Here is a 21,995-nt window from a genome sequence, read left to right on the forward strand (position 1 = left end):
TGTGTGCCCCTTGGTACAACCCTCCCCCATATGTACCCCACCCCCCACCCCTCTGTGCCCCTTGGTACAACCTCCCCTCCTCTGTATGTACCGCATCCTCCACCCCTGTGCGCCCCTTGGTACAACCCCCCCTGCTCCATACGTGCCAAACCCCCGTCCCAGCACTGGGTGCCCCTCGGTCTGACCCCACCATCCCTGTGCCCACCCCACGGCCCCCCACTGTGTGCCCCTTGGCCACCCCCCTGCGCACCCACCCTCATTGGGTACCTCCCGAGAGGCAGGAGCGGACGGGGTCCTTGGGGGACTGGCTGGTGGGCTAGGCTAGCTGGCAGGTGAGGGCGCAGTTGGTCCTGCTGGGCCCCAGGCCGGGGGACGCGCAGTGGGAGTCTCCACTCCATGCCTGCTGCTGTGGTTCTCCCAGAGGCTTGTCTCCTCGGAGGGGCCTGTTCCCGTTGTACTAATACAGGTTAGAATATTGGGTTTAATGAGCTGCAAAATGAGGAGGCAGCGAGCTGACATTTACGAATGGCGCCTGCATCCTTCTCTTCCCCACGCCTGCTAATTTGTTGATATCCCAAACACCTCATCACAATACAGTGACACACTGGCAGCTTGCAAACAGACACCCCGCGGCCGCCTGCCAGCCCCAGCCACGGGCCTGCCGTCTGCCCCTGCTGCTGGGCCTGGGGCGAGAAGGGGGCTGCAGCTCGGCCTCAGCTGGGCAAGAGTGATCCTGTATGAGCAGGGGCCGCTCCCCTGCTGCCAGCCATGACCCCGGCAGCACTTCCTCTCCTTCTCTCTGCACCATTAGGCCCTTGCCCCTTCCCCATGGCAAGGCAGAGTGAGGGACAGGGTGAATTCGGGGAGGGTCCTGAAGGAGGAGGGGAGGAGTGAGGCACTGGGGGTGTCGGCCCAGGGGCGAGGGCAGGGGCATCTCCGAAGTGGATTCTGCTCCAAGATGCAGCACTTGATTCTGGGTGTGAAGCTCCAGTTCCTTATTCTGCTGGAGGCTCTGCTCCCTTGCTAGGTTTGTTGCTTTGGGTGATGCCACCCCAAGGCCCTATGCCCAGCATGCTGTGGGGGATGCCACCCTGTGCCCCCAAGGCCCTATGCCCAGCATGCTGTGGGGGATGCCACCCTGTGCCCCCAAGGCCCTATGCCCAGCATGCTGTGGGGGATGCCACCCTGTGCCCCCAGAGCCCTATGCCCAGCATGCTGTGGGGGATGCCACCCTGTGCCCCCAGAGCCCTATGCCCAGCATGCTGTGGGGGATGCCACCCTGTGCCCCCAGAGCCCTATGCCCAGCATGCTGTGGGGGATGCCACCCTGTGCCCCCAGAGCCCTATGCCCAGCATGCTGTGGGGGATACCACCCTGTGCCCCCAGAGCCCTATGCCCAGCATGCTGTGGGGGATGCCACCTTGTGCCCCCAGGGCCCTATGCCCAGCACGCTGTGGGTGATGCCACCCCACGGCCCCAGAGTCCCTATGCCCAGCACGCTGTGGGGAGTGCCAGCATGCTCTGCGGGTTGCCACCCTGCATGCCAAGAGGTGGTTGTGTCCTGCATGCTGGGCAGTGCTGCCCCCGCAGTCCAGAAGAGAGGGTGCTCAGCATTCCCATGCGCCTGTGCGCACTGGCCCTAGCGCAGTGTCCTCTGCTCCGGGGGAGGGGGCACTGTGTTCTCACACCCACAGCTGCTGCAGCGTAGCTTGCCCTGGCAAGTGCCAGGGAGCCCCCAGCTTTACTCCGTGCTTGTGGGCATGCGCAGGCGGAGGGAGAGCTCTCCGGGGTTGTGCTCTCGCACCTTGGAGGGCAAGCCCTGGGTTCTGGGGTCAGTGCAGTCAGACAGGCCCAGGCAGCTTCCCATTGGGAACCAGCCCAGTCCCGCTCCTTCTGTCACCCCCAGCCCAGAGCTGGCCCTTCCTTCCCGTGCCCCCTTGGAGGGCCGGGAGCCCCAAGACCTTAGTCAAGCACCAGCAGCTCCTGCTGCTGCCAGATGAGATCGATCCGTCCTCCTGCTGCCTCCTCTCCCCAGCCTCAGGGCGCTCTGGGAGCTGGGCTGTCACACCAAGGGAAGGGAAGTCTGTGCTGCCTGACTGCCCCCCTCCCTGGCAGAAGGGGGCTGACTTCCCACTCCCTGGCGGATGGGGCTGGGTCCCTCTACCCCCGTACTGACTGCTTGGTGGTGTGGGTGCGTCCCTTCCCCAGTGCTGGCTCCATGGGCCTGCGGGGCTTAGCACAGGGAGCTGTGCTCGACTCGGTGGCATGCGTGTTAATTGCGTGTGCCGTGTGCGCCCATCCCGTGCCCTTGCTAATTTCACTCTCAGCTGGAGGACTTGTTGCTGGGCGGCATTGGAGATGGGGTCAGGGGGTTAACGCACATTAACAACGGCAGGTCCCGCCACGCTCTGCTCGGCAGCTCTGCACAGCGCTCAGTCTTCAAAACCTCATCAAAACCTCATCAAGAGGCAGAGAATTGCCTTGTTCATTTCCACTGCCCACTAATTCTAATGGATCTGGCGTAATACACTCCCACTAGTCCTGCTCTCAGGCTGGCCCAGCCTGTGTGAGGGGCTGTCCCTGGGATAGCCTCTGCCCAGCCAGCTGGGGAGTCCCCCTGCCCAACCCCCATCCAGCTAGGAGAGCCCCCTCCTCGGGGCTCGCTGCCCCCCCCAGCCAGCTAGGAGAGCCCCCTCCCCGGGGCTTGCTGCCCCATGCCTGATCCAGATGGGATATGGCGGTTCAGGATTGAGGGGCACCAGCAGAGCTGGGGTGGGAGCCCAGGGGGGCTGTGGGTCAGGCATGGGGGTACCAGCAGCGCAATGCCCAGGGTGGGGATTGCAGGGGGCTGGCAGCACGGCGCCCAGGGTGGGGAGAATAGGGGGGATCTGGGTCAGGTATGGGGGCACCGGCAGCGCAGAGCCCAGGGTGGGGATTGCAGGGGGCTGTCGGTCAGGCATGGGGGTATCAGCAGCACGGCGCCCAGGGTGGGGAGAACAGGGGGGCTGTGGGTCGGGAGCCAAGCCGTCCCCATGGGGTCAGCACATGGGCATTCTCCTGAGAGGGGGCAGACTTGGAGCATGGGACCCTGGCAGTGAGCTGGCACCAAACAGGGAAGTTCAGTCCTCCTCCAGTAACTAGTCTCAGCTGAGCGGGGTGGGCATGTTCCCAGCACCAGGAGCCTGAGCACTGGCCTGGAGCCTAACACCGAAATTCTCTAACTCTTGGATTCGAGTCTCTCACAAAAGTGGGCTGTGCCACTAGAGCAAAGCAGGCCCCTGCCTGTCCTGCCAGGCTGCTGGGATGGGTCAGGCAGGAACCCGGCTCTGGAGGGAAATGCCCATGGCCATGCTCCGAGGGGTAGCAATAGTGTGAGGCAGGAGAGGGTTCCTCACAAGGAGCCCCTAACAGGAAGCTCTGGGCTAGGGCAGGCAGGCAGCTCCTTGCCTATCCACACTCTGACTGTGGGTGTAGCTACCCTAGTGCGAAGGACTTGGAGCAGGGAGACTCAGCTGTGTGCAGGACGGGGTAAGCTGTCTGGGTGTGACACCCCTGTGAGGGTGCAGCTACCCCAGTGCAAAGGGCTCGGCGGTGTGCGGGACGGGGGTGAGCTGTCCAGGTGTGAGGCCCCTGTGTGGATGTAGCTACCCCAGTACGAAGGGCTCGGCGGTGTGAGGAACGTGGGTAAGCTGTCCAGGTGTGAGGCCCTGTGTGGATGTAGCTAGCCCAGTACGAAGGGCTTGGCAGTGTGCGAGACGGGGGTGAGCTGTCCAGGTGATAGGGCCCCTGTGTGGCTGTAGCTACCCCAGTACGAAGGGCTCGGTGGTCTGTGGGACCGGAGTAAGCTGTCCGGGTGTGAGGCCCCTGTGTGGCTTTAACAACCCCAGTACGAAGGGCTCAGTGGTGTGAGGGACGGGGTAAGCTGTCCGGGTGTGAGGTCCCTGTGTGGCTGTAGCTACCCCAGAACGAAGGGCTCGGCGGTGTGTGGGACGGGGGTAAGCTGTCCAGGTGTGAGGCCCTGTGTGAATGTAGCTAGCTCAGTATGAAGGGCTCGGCGGTGTGAGGGACAGGGTAAGCTGTCCGGGTGTGAGGTCCCTGTGTGGCTGTAGCTACTCCAGTACGAAGGGCTTGGCGGTGTGAGGGACGGGGTAAGCTGTTCGGGTGTGAGGGCCCTGTGTGGCTGTAACAACCCCAGTACGAAGGGCTCAGTGGTGTGAGGGACGGGGTAAGCTGTCCGGGTGTGAGGTCCCTGTGTGGCTGTAGCTACTCCAGTACGAAGGGCTTGGCGGTGTGAGGGACGGGGTAAGCTGTCCAGGTGTGAGGCCCTGTGTGGATGTAGCTAGCTCAGTATGAAGGGCTCGGCGGTGTGAGGGACGGTAAGCTGTCCGGGTGTGAGGTCCCTGTGTGGCTGTAGCTACTCCAGTACGAAGGGCTTGGCGGTGTGAGGGACGGGGTAAGCTGTCCAGTTGTGAGGTCCCTGTGTGGCTGTAGCTACTCCAGAACGAAGGGCTTGGCGGTGTGTGGGACGGGGGTAAGCTGTCCAGGTGTGAGGTCCCTGTGTGGCTGTAGCTACCCCAGTACGAAGGGCTTGGCGGTGTGAGGGACGGGGGTAAGCTGTCTGGGTGTGAGGTCTCTGTGTGGCTGTAGCTACTCCAGTACGAAGGGCTTGGCGGTGTGAGGGACGGGGTAAGCTGTCCAGGTGTGAGGTTCCTGTGTGGCTATAGCTACTCCAGTACGAAGGGCTTGGCGGTGTGAGGGACGGGGGTAAGCTGTCCAGGTGTGAGGTTCCTGTGTGGCTGTAGCTACCCCAGAACGAAGGGCTTGGCGGTGTGAGGGACGGGGGTAAGCTGTCCGGGTGTGAGGTCTCTGTGTGGCTGTAGCTACTCCAGTACGAAGGGCTTGGCAGTGTGAGGGACGGGGGTAAGCTGTCTGGGTGTGAGGTCTCTGTGTGGCTGTAGCTACTCCAGTACGAAGGGCTTGGCGGTGTGAGGGACGGGGTAAGCTGTCCAGGTGTGAGGTTCCTGTGTGGCTATAGCTACTCCAGTACGAAGGGCTTGGCGGTGTGAGGGACGGGGGTAAGCTGTCCAGGTGTGAGGTTCCTGTGTGGCTGTAGCTACCCCAGAACGAAGGGCTTGGCGGTGTGAGGGACGGGGGTAAGCTGTCCGGGTGTGAGGTCTCTGTGTGGCTGTAGCTACTCCAGTACGAAGGGCTTGGCGGTGTGAGGGACGGGGTAAGCTGTCCAGGTGTGAGGTTCCTGTGTGGCTGTAGCTACCCCAGAACAAAGGGCTCGGCGGTGTGATGGATGGGGTAAGCTGTCCAGGTGTGAGGTCCCTGTGTGGCTATAGCTACTCCAGTACGAAGGGCTCGGCGGTGTGAGGGACGGGGTAAGCTGTCCAGGTGTGAGGTTCCTGTGTGGCTGTAGCTACTCCAGTACGAAGGGCTTGGCGGTGTGAGGGACAGGGTAAGCTGTCCAGGTGTGAGGTTCCTGTGTGGCTGTAGCTACCCCAGAACGAAAGGCTTGGCAGTGTGAGGGACGGGGTAAGCTGTCCGGATGTGAGGTCCCTGTGTGGCTGTAGCTACCCCAGAACAAAGGGCTCGGCGGTGTGATGGATGGGGTAAGCTGTCCAGGTGTGAGGTCCCTGTGTGGCTATAGCTACTCCAGTACGAAGGGCTCGGCGGTGTGAGGGACGGGGGTAAGCTGTCCGGGTGTGCGGCCCCTCTATCCCAGTTTCACTGCGGCCACACTTGGCCTTGGCCTGGTCTAACTCTACCAGTAAAGAGTCACCTCCTAACTGACTTAGGAAATCTATATGGAGCCGGCCCCAGGCTGGCACGCTTGTCAGGCCTCATCTCCGCTGCGGCTTTTGCAATGGTGCAGCTTACCAGATGGACAAGCCCCTGCACCCTCCTGGCCCGAACCTCCCAGTGGGCCCCAGGGCAGGAGCAGCTGGGATGGTGGCCCGTCAGTACCCAGAAGCAGCCGCTCAGCCCTCGCCAGGACCAGCCCAGTCCCGTTGTCCTGCCCCTGGAGCGGCGTAGAGCCCTGGGTGCCGTTTACCCTCTTGCTGCACTGTGGTGGCTCAGCAGTGCTGGTTGGTCCAAGAGGCATCACAGCGGCTGGCAGGGTTTCTGACCTGAGTGGGAGCCCCGTGGATGGAGAGAGCTGTGCTCCCCAGCCCCCGTCACGGCTGCCTTCTCCCCCGGGCTGTGGCTGAGGGCTGCTTGGCAGACCCTCGCAGGCTGGAGCTGGTTGCTGCTCTGCGGTTCTCTGCCTTGGATGCTGTGGTGGGGACCTGCCATTGCTGTGGCGCCCTGGCTGGCCCCCTTCTCTCCCAGGCTGCGAGGAGGGGTTGTGAGCATCACCCAGGGCCTAGCTAGCAGTCACCCAGCAATGCGGCAGTTGAGTGGGAGTGGTGGCCGGCCCCCCTCTTTCTCTGGGGGGTGTTCTGCACAGTTGAAGTGTCCTGTTTGCCCCTGGGGAGAGCCTGCTCTGGCCTGCAGCTCACAGGGCCGGGGGCGGAGGACAGAGAGCAGAGCGAAGGCCGGGGCCCCCATCACTTCCAGGCCCGGGGCTAGCAGAGCCCTGGCTTGCTCCAGGACCGGCCTCTCAACCTCCCTGCTGGCTCCGGAGCTGCGCAGTTGGCTCCCTGCTTTTAATAGAGAACTGGGAAGGCACATTATGGAGATGAGGGTGTTATTTGCATAACGCTAATTAGGTAATTACAAATCATTTTGCTATGAGCTGAAGCGTGTGCTGTGACATAACGTTTATTAGTCATTCCATTCGGGCCCTGCGTAGTTCAGTCGTTCGCTGCACTAACTGCTCAAGTTGGGCAATAAACGGTAAATCTGGCGTCTGGGTGCAGAGATGGGACACGTACCCCGTGTGAACTCTGGGTGCGAGCATCCCACGCCCAGGCACCCCTGCGGGGAAACCCCCACCCCAGCACCAGGGAGTCCTTCAGCAGGGCCCCCTCCCCCACCCCTGCACACACGCACCAGGGAGACCTTCATCAGGGCCCCACCCACCAGGGAGACTCTGAGCAGAGCCCCTTCCTCCCCCCACCAGGGAGACCTTCATCAGGGCCCCACCCACTAGGGGGACTCTAAGCAGAGCCCCCTCCCCCCCACATCCACCCACCCACCATAGAGTCCCTGAGTACATAAGAAGAGCCACACTGGGTCAAACCGAAGGTCCATCCAGCCCAGTGTCCTGTCTGCCGACAGTGGCCAATGCCTGGTGCCCCAGAGGGAGTGAACAGAACAGGGAACCATCAAGTGATCCATCCCCTGTCGCCCATTCCCAGCTTCTGGCAGAATAGTCCCCCTTGCCCATGGCACACCCTAAGGAGTCCCTCTCGCAGAGGGGTTACTGCTCTCCCCCCCCGGCAGCCCCTTTGGGTCAGCACTGGGCCCTCCCTGGCTAAGTCGCCATGACGGGCAGATCTGGATGCCAATCTCCTAAGAGAACATGGGCCAGCACAGTGACCCTATCACCACTACCCCCCATGCCGGCTTAGTGACCCCATCACCACCCCCTGTGCCGGCGCAGTGACCCCATCACCATCCCCTGTGCCTGCGCAGTGACCCCATCACCCCCCCATGCCAGCATAGTGACCCTATCACCACTACCCCCATGCCAGCATAGTGACCCCATCACCACCCCCTGTGCCGGCGCAGTGACCCCATCACCATCCCCTGTGCCTGTGCAGTGACCCCATCACCACTCCCCCCCTGCCAGCATAGTGACCCCATCACCACCCCCTGTGCCGGCGCAGTGACCCCATCACCATCCCCTGTGCCTGCGCAGTGACCCCATCACCCGCCCATGCCAGCATAGTGACCCTATCACCACTACCCCCATGCCAGCATAGTGACCCCATCACCACCCCCTGTGCCGGCGCAGTGACCCCATCACCCCCCCCCCCGTGCCAGTGCAATGACACCATCACCACCCCAGTGCCGGCGCAGTGACCCCATCACCCCCCGTTTCCGGCCCGGCGCAGTAACCCCATCACCCCCCCCTCCGGCCCAGCGCAGTGACCCCTCCCTTCTGTTCCAGAACAAGACGAGTCGTTCGAGTTCATCATCGTGTCGCTGACGGGCCAGACCTGGCTTTTTGAGGCCTCGACGTCCGAGGAACGGGAGCTGTGGGTCCAGGCCATCGAGAGCCAGATCCTGGCCAGCCTCCAGGGCTGCGAGAGCAGCAAGAACAAGGTGAGGGACCCCTCTCTGCCCAGGCTGGCAGGTGTCCCACTGTGCCCCACCCTGCCCTGCGTGGGCTGACACCTGCCCCACCACAGGCCCTCCTGGTCTGGGCCCCCCATCAGCGCCTGCTCCACTCGCCCCTACGCAGGCCAGGCCCACACCACCCCGGCTGGTGCCGGCCCCCATGCACCCCAGCCTCACCCTACCTGGGTTGGCTCCTGCCCCACAGCCCCTGCACCCCCACCCCGGTAAGTGTGTGCCCCACTGGGGGTCCTGCCTAGGCCACTTCTTGTGTATCCTCCACACCACCAGGCTGGTGCCTGCCCCCCTGCGCCCTCAACCCTGCCTGGGCTGGCATCACTCACCCATCTCTCTCCTGCCCCCCGTGCCCTGCCTTGGCCAGGGACAGCCCCCAGTGCTGTCTGCCCCTCTGGTGCCCATCAGAGCGCGGCCCTGGTGGCTGCCCGGTGGGCTGGTCTTGAGGACAACGATGAGAGGAGACAGGCCCGGGGGGCCAGCCAGCCCCTAACGACTCGGGGGGTTGCCCTTCCTGTTCCAGGCTCGGCTGGGCAGCCAGAGCGACGCACTGGCCCTGCAGACGGTCCGCACTGCACGTGGGAACAGCTTCTGCGTGGACTGCGACGCGCCCAGTGAGTGACGCTGCCTGAGGATGGGGCCCTCTCGCCCTGCCCTGGAAGGGGGGTTTGTGCTCCACAGGGCCCTCCCACCCTGCGCCCCACAGGCCCTCCTGCCCTGCCCAGGGAAGGGGGGTTTGCGCCCCACAGGCCCTCCCACCCTGCCCTAGGGCCTCACTTCCCCATGAGATCTTACTGCCCAAGAGAGGCAAAAAATGTGGGTCCCTGGATCCCTGTGGGGCTGGTGACTCTGCAGGTTTGGGGAGGGACATGTGGGTCCTGGCAGGGCTGGTGCCCCTGGGGGCGGAGGACGGGCTTGTGGGTCCCGGCAGGGCTGGTGCCCCCGGGGGCGGAGGACGGGCTTGTGGGTCCCGGCAGGGCTGGTACCCCTGGGGGCGGAGGACGGGCTTGTGGGTCCCGGCAGGGCTGGTGCCCCGGGGGGCGGAGGACGGGCTTGTGGGTCCCGGCAGGGCTGGTGCCCCCGGGGGCGGAGGACGGGCTTGTGGGTCCCGGCAGGGCTGGTGCCCCGGGGGGCGGAGGACGGGCTTGTGGGTCCCGGCAGGGCTGGTGCCCCGGGGGGCGGAGGACGGGCTTGTGGGTCCCGGCAGGGCTGGTGCCCCCGGGGGCGGAGGACGGGCTTGTGGGTCCCGGCAGGGCTGGTGCCCCCGGGGGCGGAGGACGGGCTTGTGGGTCCCGGCAGGGCTGGTGCCCCCGGGGGGCGGAGGACGGGCTTGTGGGTCCCGGCAGGGCTGGTGCCCCCGGGGGCGGAGGACGGGCTTGTGGGTCCCGGCAGGGCTGGTGCCCCTGGGGGCGGAGGACGGGCTTGTGGGTCCCGGCAGGGCTGGTGCCCCGGGGGGCGGAGGACGGGCTTGTGGGTCCCGGCAGGACTGGTGCCCCGGGGGGCGGAGGACGGGCTTGTGGGTCCCGGCAGGGCTGGTGCCCCCGGGGGCGGAGGACGGGCTTGTGGGTCCCGGCAGGGCTGGTGCCCCTAGGGGCGGAGGACGGGCTTGTGGGTCCCGGCAGGGCTGGTGCCCCTAGGGGCGGAGGACGGGCTTGTGGGTCCCGGCAGGGCTGGTGCCCCTGGGGGCGGAGGACGGGCTTGTGGGTCCCGGCAGGGCTGGTGCCCCGGGGGGCGGAGGACGGGCTTGTGGGTCCCGGCAGGGCTGGTGCCCCTGGGGCTTGTGGGTCCCTGGGGCCTCTGCTAACACGGTGCGCTCACCTTCCACCCTCCAGACCCTGACTGGGCGAGTCTGAACCTGGGCTCCCTCATGTGCATCGAGTGCTCTGGGATCCACCGTAACCTGGGCACCCACCTGTCCCGGGTGCGCTCCCTGGACCTGGACGACTGGCCTGGCGAGCTCATCGTGGTCATGACGGCCATCGGCAACGCGCTGGCCAACGCTGTCTGGGAAGGGGCGGTGGAGGGCTACCAGAAGCCGGGCCCCGAGAGCAGCAGGTGAGGGGCTGCGGTGGGGAGCTCGTGGGCAGATGGGGGCAGCGGGAGGCAGCTCCAGGGGTCTGCAGCTCGGAAGCCCTGTCGGCCCCAGGGGGTGGGTGTCTCCCTTGGGGGCAGGTGAGTCCGGCTGGCGGGTGCTGTGGCTGCCCTGGTGCCGGCTGGCTGCGGAGTGGAAGGGGTTAACGGCGACAGCTTGCCGGCGCCTGCCTGTGGGTCTCAGGGGTGCGTCCCTTTCAGGCCTTGTCTGTCCCTATCGGAGCGTCTCTCCTGTCACTCATCCCGCCACCCAGACAAGAGCCCATTCTGCGCCTTATCAGCGGCTCGGCGCGGGTCAGAGGGCAGCGGCAGTGAGCATGCTCCACGCCGGGTATTGATCGCTGCCTGCCAGATGCAGATGGATAGAATGGGAGCAGATAGCGGGGCGCACGGCGCACATCGATCTGCCGGGCCCGGCAGCCCCAGGCGGGCCCGGCCGGCGGCTCAGCCTTTGTCTGCACCAGGCGCGACGGCAGCTGCGATAACGCTGCCCCCTGCGGCACCAGGCAGCTCCACGCAGCAGCTAACCTTTCCCTGCCGCGGGCCGGGCCCAGCGCGAGGGAGACGCTCCGGGGACCTGCGCCAGCAGGAGGGGCATGAGAACAGCAGGGTGCATGTGCACAGACAGGGCAGGAGTGCCGAGTGGGGGGGACACTGGGCACCAGAGCTGGGAGGATGCACGTGGGGCACGAGAGCTGGGGGGGGTGCGTGGGGCACGAGAGCTGGGGGCACGTGGGGCACGAGAGCTGGGGCAACGGTGCCCAGAGCATGAGTGCCAAGGTGGGGGTGCACATGGGGCACAAGAGCCAGGCAGGTACACGTGGAGCACAAGAGCTGGGGGCACGTGGGGCACGAGAGCTGGGAGGGGTGCGTGGGGCACGAGAGCTGGGGGGGGCGTGGGGCACGAGAGCTGGGGGGGTGCATGGGGCACGAGAGCTGGGGGCACGTGGGGTGTGAGAGCTGGGGCAAGGGTGCCCAGGGCATGAGTGCCAAGGTGGGGGTGCACATGGGTCACAAGAGCCAGGCAGGTGCACGTGGGGCACGAGTTCTGGGGAGTGTATGTGAGGGGCACGAGAGCTGGGGGCACGTGGGGCACGAGAGCTGGGGCAAGGGTGCCCAGGACATGAGTGCCAAGGTGGGGGTGCACATGGGGCACAAGAGCCAGGCAGGTACACGTGGAGCACAAGAGCTGGGGGCACGTGGGGCACGAGAGCTGGGGGGGTGCATGGGGCACGAGAGCTGGGGGCACGTGGAGCACAAGAGCTAGGGGCACGTGGGGCGTGAGAGCTGGGGCGAGGTGCCCAGGGCATGAGTGCCAATGTGGGGGTGCACATGGGGCACAAGAGCCAGGCAGGTGCACGTGGGGCACGAGAGCTGGGGGGGGTGCGTGGGGCACGAGAGCTGGGGGCACGTGGGGCACGAGAGCTGGGGGCACGTGGGGTGTGAGAGCTGGGGCAAGGGTGCCCAGGGCATGAGTGCCAAGGTGGGGGTGCACATGGGGCACAAGAGCCAGGCAGGTGCACGTGGGGCACGAGTTCTGGGGAGTGTATGTGAGGGGCACGAGAGCTGGGGTTGCACATGGTGCACAAGCAAGGGGGAGTGAAGGCCATGAGGGACAGAGGTCTGCCCTTGGGGCACGAGCGCTGCTGCATAGTGTAAGGGGCACATGTGCGGGGTGGTGTGGGGCACAAGCCGCCCCTGCCATGTGGTGCCCTGTGACACTGGTGCCCCGGTGAGGGGTCCCTCCCTGCAGGGAGGAGAAGGAGCGCTGGATCCGGGCCAAGTATGAGCAGAAGCTGTTCCTGGCTGCGCTGCCGCACTCGGACGTGCCCCTGGGGCAGCAGCTGCTGCGGGCCGTGGTGGAGGACGACGTGCGCCTGGTGGTGACGCTGCTGGCCCATGGCACCAAGGAGGAGGTGAACGAGACGTACGGGGACGGGGACGGGCGAACGGCACTGCACCTCTCCAGCGCCATGGCCAACGTTGTCTTCACACAGCTACTCATATGGGTGAGGAGAAACCCCTCGCTGAGCCCGGTTCCCGTCTCCGGTCCCCCCTGCCCCTCGCTGAGCCCGGTTCCCGTCTCCGGTCCCCCCAGCCCCTCGCTGAGCCCGGTTCCCGTCTCCGGTCCCCCCAGCCCCTCGCTGAGCCCGGTTCCCGGCTCCGGTCCCCCCTGCCCCTCGCTGAGCCCGGTTCCCGGCTCCGGTCCCCCCTGCCCCTCGCTGAGCCCGGTTCCCTGCTCTGGTCCCCCCCAGACCCTCGCTGAGCCCGGTTCCCTGCTCTGGTCCCCCCCAGCCCCTCGCTGAGCCCGGTTCCCTTCTCGGGTCCCCCCCAGCCCCTCGCTGAGCCCGGTTCCCGTCTCCGGTCCCCCCAGACCCTCGCTGAGCCCGGTTCCCGGCTCCGATCCCCCCAGCCCCTCGCTGAGCCCGGTTCCCTGCTCTGGGGCCCCCCCGACCCTCGCTGAGCCCGGTTCCCTGCTCTGGTCCCCCCCAGACCCTCGCTGAGCCCGGTTCCCGGCTCCGGTCCCCCCAGCCCCTCGCTGAGCCCGGTTCCCGTCTCCGGTACCCCCCAGCCCCTCGCTGAGCCCGGTTCCCGTCTCCGGTCCCCCCAGACCCTCGCTGAGCCCGGTTCCCGGCTCCGATCCCCCCAGCCCCTCGCTGAGCCCGGTTCCCGGCTCCGGTCCCCCCAGCCCCTCGCTGAGCCCGGTTCCCGTCTCCGGTCCCCCCAGCCCCTCGCTGAGCCCGGTTCCCGGCTCCGGTCCCCCCTGCCCCTCGCTGAGCCCGGTTCCCGGCTCCGGTTCCCCCAGACCCTCGCTGAGCCCGGTTCCCTGCTCTGGTCCCCCCCAGACCCTCGCTGAGCCCGGTGCCCTGCTCTGGTCCCCCCCCGCCCCTCGCTGAGCCCGGTGCCCTGCTCTGGTCCCCCCCTGCCCCTCGCTGAGCCCGGTTCCCTGCTCTGGTCCCCCCTCGCTGAGCCCGGTTCCCGGCTCCGGGCTCCGGTTCCCGGCTCCGGTCCCCCCTGCCCCTCGCTGAGCCCGGTTCCGGGCTCTGGTCCCCCCCTGCCCCTCGCTGAGCCCGGTTCCTGGCTCTGGTCCCCCCTGCCCCTCGCTGAGCCCGGTTCCTGGCTCTGGGCCCCCCCAGCCCCTCGCTTTGCCCGGGTCCCTGCTCTTGTCCCCCCCTGCCCCTCGCTGAGCCCGGTTCCCGGCTCCGGTCCCCCCCAGCCCCTCGCTGAGCCCGGTTCCCTGCTTTGGTCCCCCCCAGCCCCTCGCTAAGCCCGGTTCCCTGCTCTGGTCCCCCCCAGCCCCTCGCTGAGCCCGGTTCCCGGCTCTGGTCCCCCGCTGCCCCTCGCTGAGCCCGGTTCCCGGCTCTGGTCCCCCCCTGCCCCTCGCTGAGTCCGGTTCCCGGCTCCGGTCCCCCCCAGCCCCTCGCTAAGCCCGGTTCCCTGCTCTGGTCCCCCCCATCGCTGAGCCCGGTTCCCGGCTCTGGTCCCCCCCAGCCCCTTGCTGAGCCTGGTTCCCGGCTCTGGTCCCCCCCATCGCTGAGCCCGGTCCCTGGCTCCAGTCCCCGCCCTGCCCCTCGCTGAGCCCGGTCCCCGGCTCCAGTCCCCACCCTGCCCCTTGCTGAGCCCGGTTCCCGGCTCCGGTTCCCCCTACCCCTCGCTGAGCCCGGTTCCCAGCTCTGGGCTCCGGTTCCCGGCTCCGGTCCCCCCCTGTGCCTCGCTGAGCCCGGTTCCCGGCTCCGGTCCCCCCCAGCCCCTCGCTGAGCCTGGTTCCCGGCTCCGGTCCTCCCAGCCCCTCGCTGAGCCTGGTTCCCGGCTCCGGTTCCCGGCTCCAGTCCCCTCGCTGAGCCCGGTTCCCGGCTCCGGTCCCCGCCCTGCCCCTTGCTGAGCCCGGTTCCCTGCTCTGGTCCCCCCCAGTCCCCTCGCTGAGCCCGGTTCCCGGCTCCGGTTCCCGGCTCCAGTCCCCTCGCTGAGCCCGGTTCCCGGCTCCGGTTCCCGGCTCCAGTCCCCTCGCTGAGCCCGGTTCCCGGCTCCAGTCCCCTCGCTGAGCCCGGTTCCCGGCTCCGGTTCCCGGCTCCAGTCCCCTAGCTGAGCCCGGTTCCCGGCTCCGGTTCCCGGCTCCAGTCCCCTCGCTGAGCCCGGTTCCCGGCTCCGGTCCCCCCAGCCCCTCGCTGAGCCCGGTTCCCGGCTCTGGTCCCCCCCTGCCCCTCGCTGAGCCCGGTTCCCGGCTCCGGTCCCCCCGCGCCCCTCGCTGAGCCCACAGCACCCCCTTTCTCCCCCTCCCATTGTTGATCTCCTGCACCAGGCCCTTTCTAAGTCCCACAACTCCCACCATTTCCTGAAACCCACATGGGGCTCCCCTTCCTGGAGGGGAGCCCCACTCGCATTGCGTGGCTGTCCTGCCGGCAGCCACCCGGTGCTGGCTGGCACTGACCGGCTGCCCTGGTGTGTTCTGTCCCTGTGCAGTACGGGGTGGACGTGAAGAGCAGGGACGCCCGTGGCCTGACGCCCCTGGCGTACGCCCGGCAAGCTGGCAGCCAGGAGTGTATCGACATCCTCCTGCAGCACGGATGCCCGAGCGACAGCTCCGTCAGCACGCTGACCCCCAGCCTGCCCCGCCGCAATGCCAACAACTCCTGCTCGGCGTCCCCGGCTGAGCTGGGCTCCAGCCCCAGCGTCCTCTAGCCACCCTGCCGGGCCGGCCTCCCACTCGGAGCCGCGAGACAGTGGGGGGCTCCCGGCCCCGCCAGACACTGCTGCTGGTGCAGGGACCTGCTCTCCCTGCCTTGCTGGGGGGTCTCACAGGAGCAGTGGGGCTGGCACGGTGCACCCTGTGGCCGACACCCCAGCTGAACTGCTCCACGCGCAGAGGTGCCCTCGCAGGAGAAGGGGCTCCCCTGCCTTGCATCCCCACCCCATATGGGAAGGCAGTTCCTATGCACCCCCCGCCCCCCACCTGGTACAGACAGTCCCTGTGTACTCCCCCTCCCCCCCGGTACAGAGAGACAGTCCTTGTGTGCCCCCACCCGGTACAGAGAGACAGTTCCTGGCTCCCGCTACCTGGTACAGGGACAGTCCCTGTCTGCCCCCCACCCCCACCCCCCGCCCCGGTATAGAGAGACAGTCCTTGTGTGCCCCCACCTGGTACAGAGACACAGTTCCTGGCTCCCGCTACCTGGTAAAGGGACAGTCCCTGTCTGCCCCCCACCCCCGGTACAGAGAGACAGTCCCTGTGTGCCCCCACCCGGTACAGAGAGACAGTTCCTGGCTCCCCGCTACCTGGTACAGGGACAGTCCCTGTCTGCCCCCCACCCCCGGTATAGAGAGACAGTCCTTGTGTGCCCCCAGCCAGTACAGAGACACAGTTCCTGGCTCCCCCTACCTGGTACAGGGACAGTTCCTGTCTGCCCCATCCCATACATGGAGGCAGTTTCTGTGCACCCCCACTCAGTACAGAGACAGTTCCTATGTGCCCTCCACCCTGTACAGAGAGACAGTCCCTGTGTGCCCCTTCGCACGCCCCGTCGGTACATGGAGGCAGTTCCTGTGCACCCTCCCCTGCCCCCCATGGGTGCCAGGCTCGGGGGGCTGCGTGCATGTTGGCTGGCATCACTGTTGGACGGAGCCCAGCTCCGTGCTGTGGCCTCGCTGCTTCCTCTGCCTACAACTGCAAAGGGAATCGCCCTCCTGGGCATCCGCGGCCCCTCGCTTGCAAGCAGGAGAGGAGAGGGACTGACCCGCTCTGGGACCCTCCTGGCTGTGTCTCTTCCCCTGGAGACTCCCTGGCCTTCCCCATGGCTCGTGCCCAACTCCTGCTGCCCTGCCAGGGGCCTGGTCTCCGGCTGAGCCTGGGGAGAGGAGCCGGGTCCTCTGACGGCCTGGCCCGAGCCTGCACCACGTGCTGAGCCCCCAGGCTTGGGACACCGCTTCTGGGGCGGCGCCGCTGCGCATGTATAAAATGTACATTGGAAATATTTATATGGACGCGCTGTAAATACTGTTTCTTTGCCCTGTGTGTGTGACCTGCAGCCCAGGAGATAACGGCCAATAAAGCTCCCTCCTCCTGCCAGCCCAGCCTCTCTGTGCCCCCTCCCCCAGGACATTCAGCCCGGCCTGCAGCCCAGGGAGCCCCTGCCCCCACTGGCCTGATGGGCTCGGGCCTGGCCAGCAGTGGCACCAGGCCCCCAGGTGCTGAGGCCTCGGCTTGTCCATCGCGCTGAGCATGGAAGGGTGCAGCCGGGAGGCCTGGCACAGGGGCGTGCCAGGTGTGGATGTGGTGAGCAGGCGCTATGGGGCCTTTTGCGAATGCCACGAGCCCCCCCGCCCCACTGCACAGGCAGGGCTGTGGGCTGTCACTGCACATCCCTGATTGCACAGCCCAGGAACAGGCAAACACCTGGGCACGAGGAGCTGTGGCTGGGCCAGTGGGCTGCACCATCTCCGAGGGAGCTAGCGAGCCCAGGGGATTCAGACACCCAGAACTGGGAACAGACGAGCAGAGTGAAGGGAATGGTCGTTACGGGCCAGAGGTTGCCCAAGCAGCCACTAGACTCTGGAAGGGCCAGTCAGGGGACCCTGGGTAACAGGGTGGGAGCTAAACCCAGCCCTGTGATTGGGGGAGCGAGGCACAGCCGGGCAGGAGGGGAATAGGAGCAAATGGGGGAGCTGCTAGCCAGCCGTAAGCCCCTCCGAGGGCTCTAGGTGGCAGGCAGGGGGCCACGGGGTCACTTCGGGAGGTGGGGGCCTCACAGCTGGGCCTTAGTTTGCCCAGGGAGGGTAGGAAACACTGGCCCCAGAGCGACGTTGGGCTGAGGCGGGAGGAACTGCTCCATCACCCTGCTGTGCTGCTAGCACGAATGTAACCTGTCGGCTACTGCAGCTGGGCAGCCAGTGCTGGCGATTGGAGCACGGACCCTCTCTCTGCCCGGCTAACTGGCTGAACCAGTCATGGCCCAGCCCTTGCAGAGCTCCCTGGCACGGCAATGCCCAGCTGACACCTCTCCAATCCAGGGTCCCACGGCATGTCCTCTGGCTGCCCTTGCTTGTACACCCGTCACCACACTGGTGCCAGGTGAGCAGCTCCCGGAGCAAGAGGGGGCGTGAGACCCGTGGGTTTGGCCTTCAGACGTGCCCGTAAGCCGTGACCCAAACTAAACTCCAGCTGAGGCTCCACGAGGCCGGCCTGCGCCTCCGTTTCTGCCTCCAAGACCGGGAACCAGTGAGGGCAGCGTGGGTGCAGGCCCCCCGCCCCGGGCATGCCTGCGGCACGTACCACACAGCTGCAGCAGGAGCCCGCGCCTTCCCCGGGCAGGGCACGGTGCCCAGTGCTAGTGAGGACGCAAGGGGCCACGCAGGGAAGACGTGGACACCCAAGGCGCTAGGGAGATGGAGCAGTGATGGGGTGAGGGAACGTATGTGGGGCTGAGCCAGCCACACAGCATGCGAGCCCCTCACAGCCATTAGTCTCCAGCCCTTCCAGGTCAGCGCCAGGGGCCCATCCCCGTTGGGCGCTGAGGAAGTGGCTGAGCGGCCCCAGTGGATCATGCTGCCACCAGTGCCTGGGCAGTGCCAGCGTTAGCCCAGAGCAGCTCGGTGGGTTGGGGAGAGGCAGCCGCAGGGGGAGCTGGGCCCGATGCTGGGACCCTTCTGATGCGCACTGGAGGCCTGGCAGGAGCTGGGATCTGGTGGCCCACCACCTCCCCACGCTCTCCTCAGGCCCCTGAGGAGAAGGGGGCCGTGCTGGCCCGACAGGCCCCGCACCTCGGGGCTCTGGAGATGCCCTGGTGAGGGACGGCTGGAGCCAGCGTGGTGCTGCGGATCCCAGGTGCCGGGCGGTTCCAGTTCCGGGTGGCCAGGTCAGTATCACCACAGACCTGGGGCACAGTGCCAGCGCCACTCCGGAGGGGCCACGCAGGCCCGGCCTGTCGGCTCTCAGCACAATGCCCAGCTTGGGCCCCTGGGCCTGGCTTACGTCCCCGAGCAGCCGGTGCCCTCACAGGCTCGTCCCCAGGGCTTGGGCTGAGTGCCCGCCCCCACGCGCCAGTGGGTCACAGGCTGCCCTGCCGCAGGGCCTGGGGGGTCACACGGGGGCTGTCAGGATGAGGCAGAAACTAGCTGCATCTGAGCAGGTCCCCAGGCTGGGCTGCCCTCCCAGGCACGGCCTGGCACGCAGGGGGACAGTCTGCCTCAGGGCTGCCCGGCCACACGGACAGGCTGGGCGACAGCCGGCAGGGACAGCTGGGACAAAGGAGCGGGGGCAGCTCCTGGGGAAGGACAGGCACCCCCTGCCCCTACTGAGCACCACTCCTTGGGGGCATTGGAACGGGGCAGCGCCTACACCCAGGTCAGGGCTATCCCTCCCCCTGACGGCTAGCACTTGCCCCACCCTCCTCCCCACTCGTATCCCTGCCCCAGTCCCTCCTCTCCTGCCTCCTCCCCTCCACATCCCTCCAACTTAGTCCTATCCCTGCCCATCCCTTAAGAACGTAAGAGGGGCCAGACTGGGTCAGACCAAAGGTCCATCCAGCCCAGTATCCTGTCTACCGACAGTGGCCAATGCCAGGTGCCCCAGAGGGAGTGAACCTAACAGGCAATGATCAAGTGATCTCTCTCCTGCCATCCATCTCCATCCTCTGACGAACAGAGGCTAGGGACACCATTCTTACCCATCCTAGCTAATAGCCATTTATGGACTTAGCCACCATGAATTTATCCAGTCCCCTTTTAAACATTGTTATAGTCCTAGCCTTCACAACCTCCTCAGGTGAGGAGTTCCACAAGTTGACTGTGCGCTGCGTGAAGAAGAACTTCCTTTTATTTGTTTTAAACCTGCTGCCTATTAATTTCATTTGGTGACCCCTAGTTCTTGTATTATGGGAATAAGTAAATAACTTTTCCTTATCCACTTTCTCAACACCACTCATGATTTTATACACCTCTATCATATCCCCCCTTAGTCTCCTCTTTTCCAAGCTGAACAGTCCTAGCCTCTGACAAACTGGGAATGTTTTCTCTGAATGCTGTGTTGGTGCCTCAGTGTCCCCTCTGCAGTTCTTAAGTATCTAGGTGGTGGGAGGAGGGTGTGTGATTGCTACAGAGCAACGGGCCAGTGCACCTAAATGCCTGACACTCTGTCTCCTAGCAACTGATGGCCTGGGTCCCTCCTCTGCATAGGTGCCAACTAAAGGTGTTGGAGACAAAGAGATCAGGTGACCTCCTGGCCCGGGAAAGGAGCTGAGCAGAGGAGGGGCTGGAGGACGTGTCAGTCTGGAGCTGGCTGGGGACGAGGAGTGAAGTGCAGACGGGGGGGTCTGGCTCACTGCCCCCCAGAATGGACCCGGCTGAGGGTCCCGTTCGCGGTATCTACAAGCTCTGTTTTAGACTGTGTTCCAGTTATGGAATAAACCTCTGTGTTACTGGCTGGCTGAGAGTCACGTCTGACTGCGCAGTGGGGCTGCAGGACCCGGTGGCTTCCCCAGGACCCCGCTGGGGCGGGCTCGCTGTGGGAAGCGCACGGAGGGGCACATGCTGAATGCTCCAAGGAGAGACCCAGGAGGTGAAGCCGTGTGAGCTTCTTGCCCTGCAGACAGGCTGCTCCAAGGGAGAGGAGGCTCCCCAGAGTCCTGCCTGGCTTGGTGGGGAGCAGTTCCAGAGCATCGCCCAGGGACTCCATGACAACTGGTGGTAGCGGTGGGATGTGCTACACCCCGTGAATGGTGATTCTTGCAGTAAGTGACTGGGGAGCAGTAAAACGAAGGGGGGGATAATGAGGACCAGGCGTGCTGAAGGCTCAGCGAGGGACGGTTTCAGGGGGCGGTTAACCTCTGGGAGTGTGTGACCAGCGAGAAGGACTGTTGGAGTAACGGGGTCCCCCTGAGGGCTGCAGGGAGCAGTCTCGGGGCGGAGGAGCTGCCGCTCGACCCTGGGAGAGAGAAGGATTTTTGCAGTAGCAGGGTTCCCCTGGGGATTGCAGGAGCCGTCCCAGGGGCGGAGGAGGCTGCAGCTCGACCCTGGCAGAGAGGTGGTGACCATGAGGAGGGCTGGCACACCAGGGGTTCTTCCTGGAAACCATGGGGGAGCCAAGAGCACACAGGCCTCTGAGTCCAGAGCCACTTGGGAGCGGTGCAGTGATGGCCTGTCACCATCTCCTTAAGGACATTGTGATCCTGTGCACAGAGAGAGGGTGACGCATGGGGAAGTTCACCAAGGCCCAGTTAATCGTGCAGCTGGAGGAGGAGGACTGCTCTGAGGAGCAGATTCCTGACCCAGATGGGGCTACAGGAGGATCTGGGAGCAGCTGGAGCAGCAGCCAGGCATCCCTGAGAGTCTGGTCCCCAACCAGACAAGGGTCTTCACGATCGGGTTCCCGATCAGAGACGGATGGGATTGGAGCAGAGCCCGAGAGAGTGAGAGGACCGTGAGAGAGAGCAAGAGCCCGAGGAAAAGCTGCAGGAGAAGCAGCAGCAGCATGGACTGGTGATGGTGGAGTGGAGAGACATAGGGGGCTGCCCAGGGGTCAGTGGGGAGACACGCCTGGGGTGGCGAGACCCTGGGACAGAGAGAATTGTGGTGGTGCAGCCGCAGATGCTGAGGGGCTGTGGGACCTGGGTGAAGGTCCCCGGGGTGAAGCCCCTCACCCTGCCTATGGCCCGGATCCCTGTGCAGCCCCAGGAGGGGTCGGACTGGTTGGTAGTTGGGGTTCTCCAGGATATTGGCTGGGAGGCCCTGTTGGGGGGTGACTGGGTCTCTCTGGGACAGGATCCAGGCCCTGCTCCTGTAATGGCCGAGGGTTTGAATTTAAATCCAGGGAAACAATCAGCTAAGAGCGAAATGGTCAGTGAAAATGCAAATGACCTGGCGGGCAGGGGGGAGGGGCTGCTGGGCTCAGGGTACCTGCCTGCCTGTAACCAGCCCCCTGGGGCTGAGTGGGAGGGAGAGATGCTCCCCGCCCCCCTGCACACCGGAGAGGGGCTCACGCTGGCTCTGAGGCTGTGACCAGAGCAGAGAGCTCGCTGCCTGCCCCCACTGGGACAGCCAGGGCAGCGCTGAGCACAGGGGGAGCGGAGACCCCAGCTGAGTGGGGGGACACCCAGGCAGGGCAGGTCGGCTGCCAACCAAGTTTGCCTGGTCCAGACGTGCTGCTGGGAAGTGATTACACAGCAGGGAGGGAGCTACCAGGGACAGGGCTCAGGGGGGCTGTGACCCCAGGCCCAGCCAGCGAGAGGGAGCAGGTCCCACTCCCTGCCCCAGCAGCTGAATCCCAGACCGAGCTGCAGAGGGACCCTCCTTGGAGAAGCTGAGGGAACTTGCTGGCCCCAGTGCTGCAAACCCCCTTGGGGAAGGCTGCAGGGACAGAGTCCTGCGGGAGAAGGGATTCCTGTACCGGGAATGGGCTCCCCAAGGGGAAGTAGAACTGGGGGGAATCGGGAGGCAGCTGGGGGTGCCCCAGGAATCCACAGGGTTCTTCCCTCTCGAGCTGCTGGATGGGAGGAGAGTGAGGGGACCCCTGGACCTGGAAGGGGAGGAGAAGGGGGTAGACCCCCTGGGGGATCTCTTCCCTGAGGTGGGAGCCAATCTCCCCATCAGGGGTTTCCCGTTCAGAGTCACTGGGAAAGCAGCCCAGAACCTGGAGAGAGAGGTCAGGGACCTGCTGGCTTTAGATGGGAT

At 65.9% G+C, this 21,995-nt stretch overlaps 1 protein-coding gene across 2 annotated transcripts in view; it reads left to right on the forward strand.

Moving 5' to 3' along the window:
• Positions 1-16,305, forward strand: part of AGAP3 (ArfGAP with GTPase domain, ankyrin repeat and PH domain 3) — a 231,672-nt gene extending 215,367 nt beyond the window's left edge. For both annotated transcript variants that reach the window (XM_045004285.1, XM_045004284.1), the window contains exons 14-18: positions 8,062-8,216; positions 8,767-8,857; positions 10,076-10,298; positions 12,088-12,343; positions 14,796-16,305. In XM_045004285.1, coding sequence (XP_044860220.1) covers positions 8,062-8,216; positions 8,767-8,857; positions 10,076-10,298; positions 12,088-12,343; positions 14,796-15,014 — 944 coding nt within the window. In that variant the 3' untranslated portion in view covers positions 15,015-16,305. The remainder of the gene's footprint in view (positions 1-8,061; positions 8,217-8,766; positions 8,858-10,075; positions 10,299-12,087; positions 12,344-14,795) is intronic.
• Positions 16,306-21,995: the final 5,690 nt, after the last annotated feature.

Source organism: Mauremys mutica, chromosome 2 (assembly GCF_020497125.1).
Source record: "Mauremys mutica isolate MM-2020 ecotype Southern chromosome 2, ASM2049712v1, whole genome shotgun sequence".
NCBI lineage: Eukaryota > Metazoa > Chordata > Testudines > Geoemydidae > Mauremys > Mauremys mutica.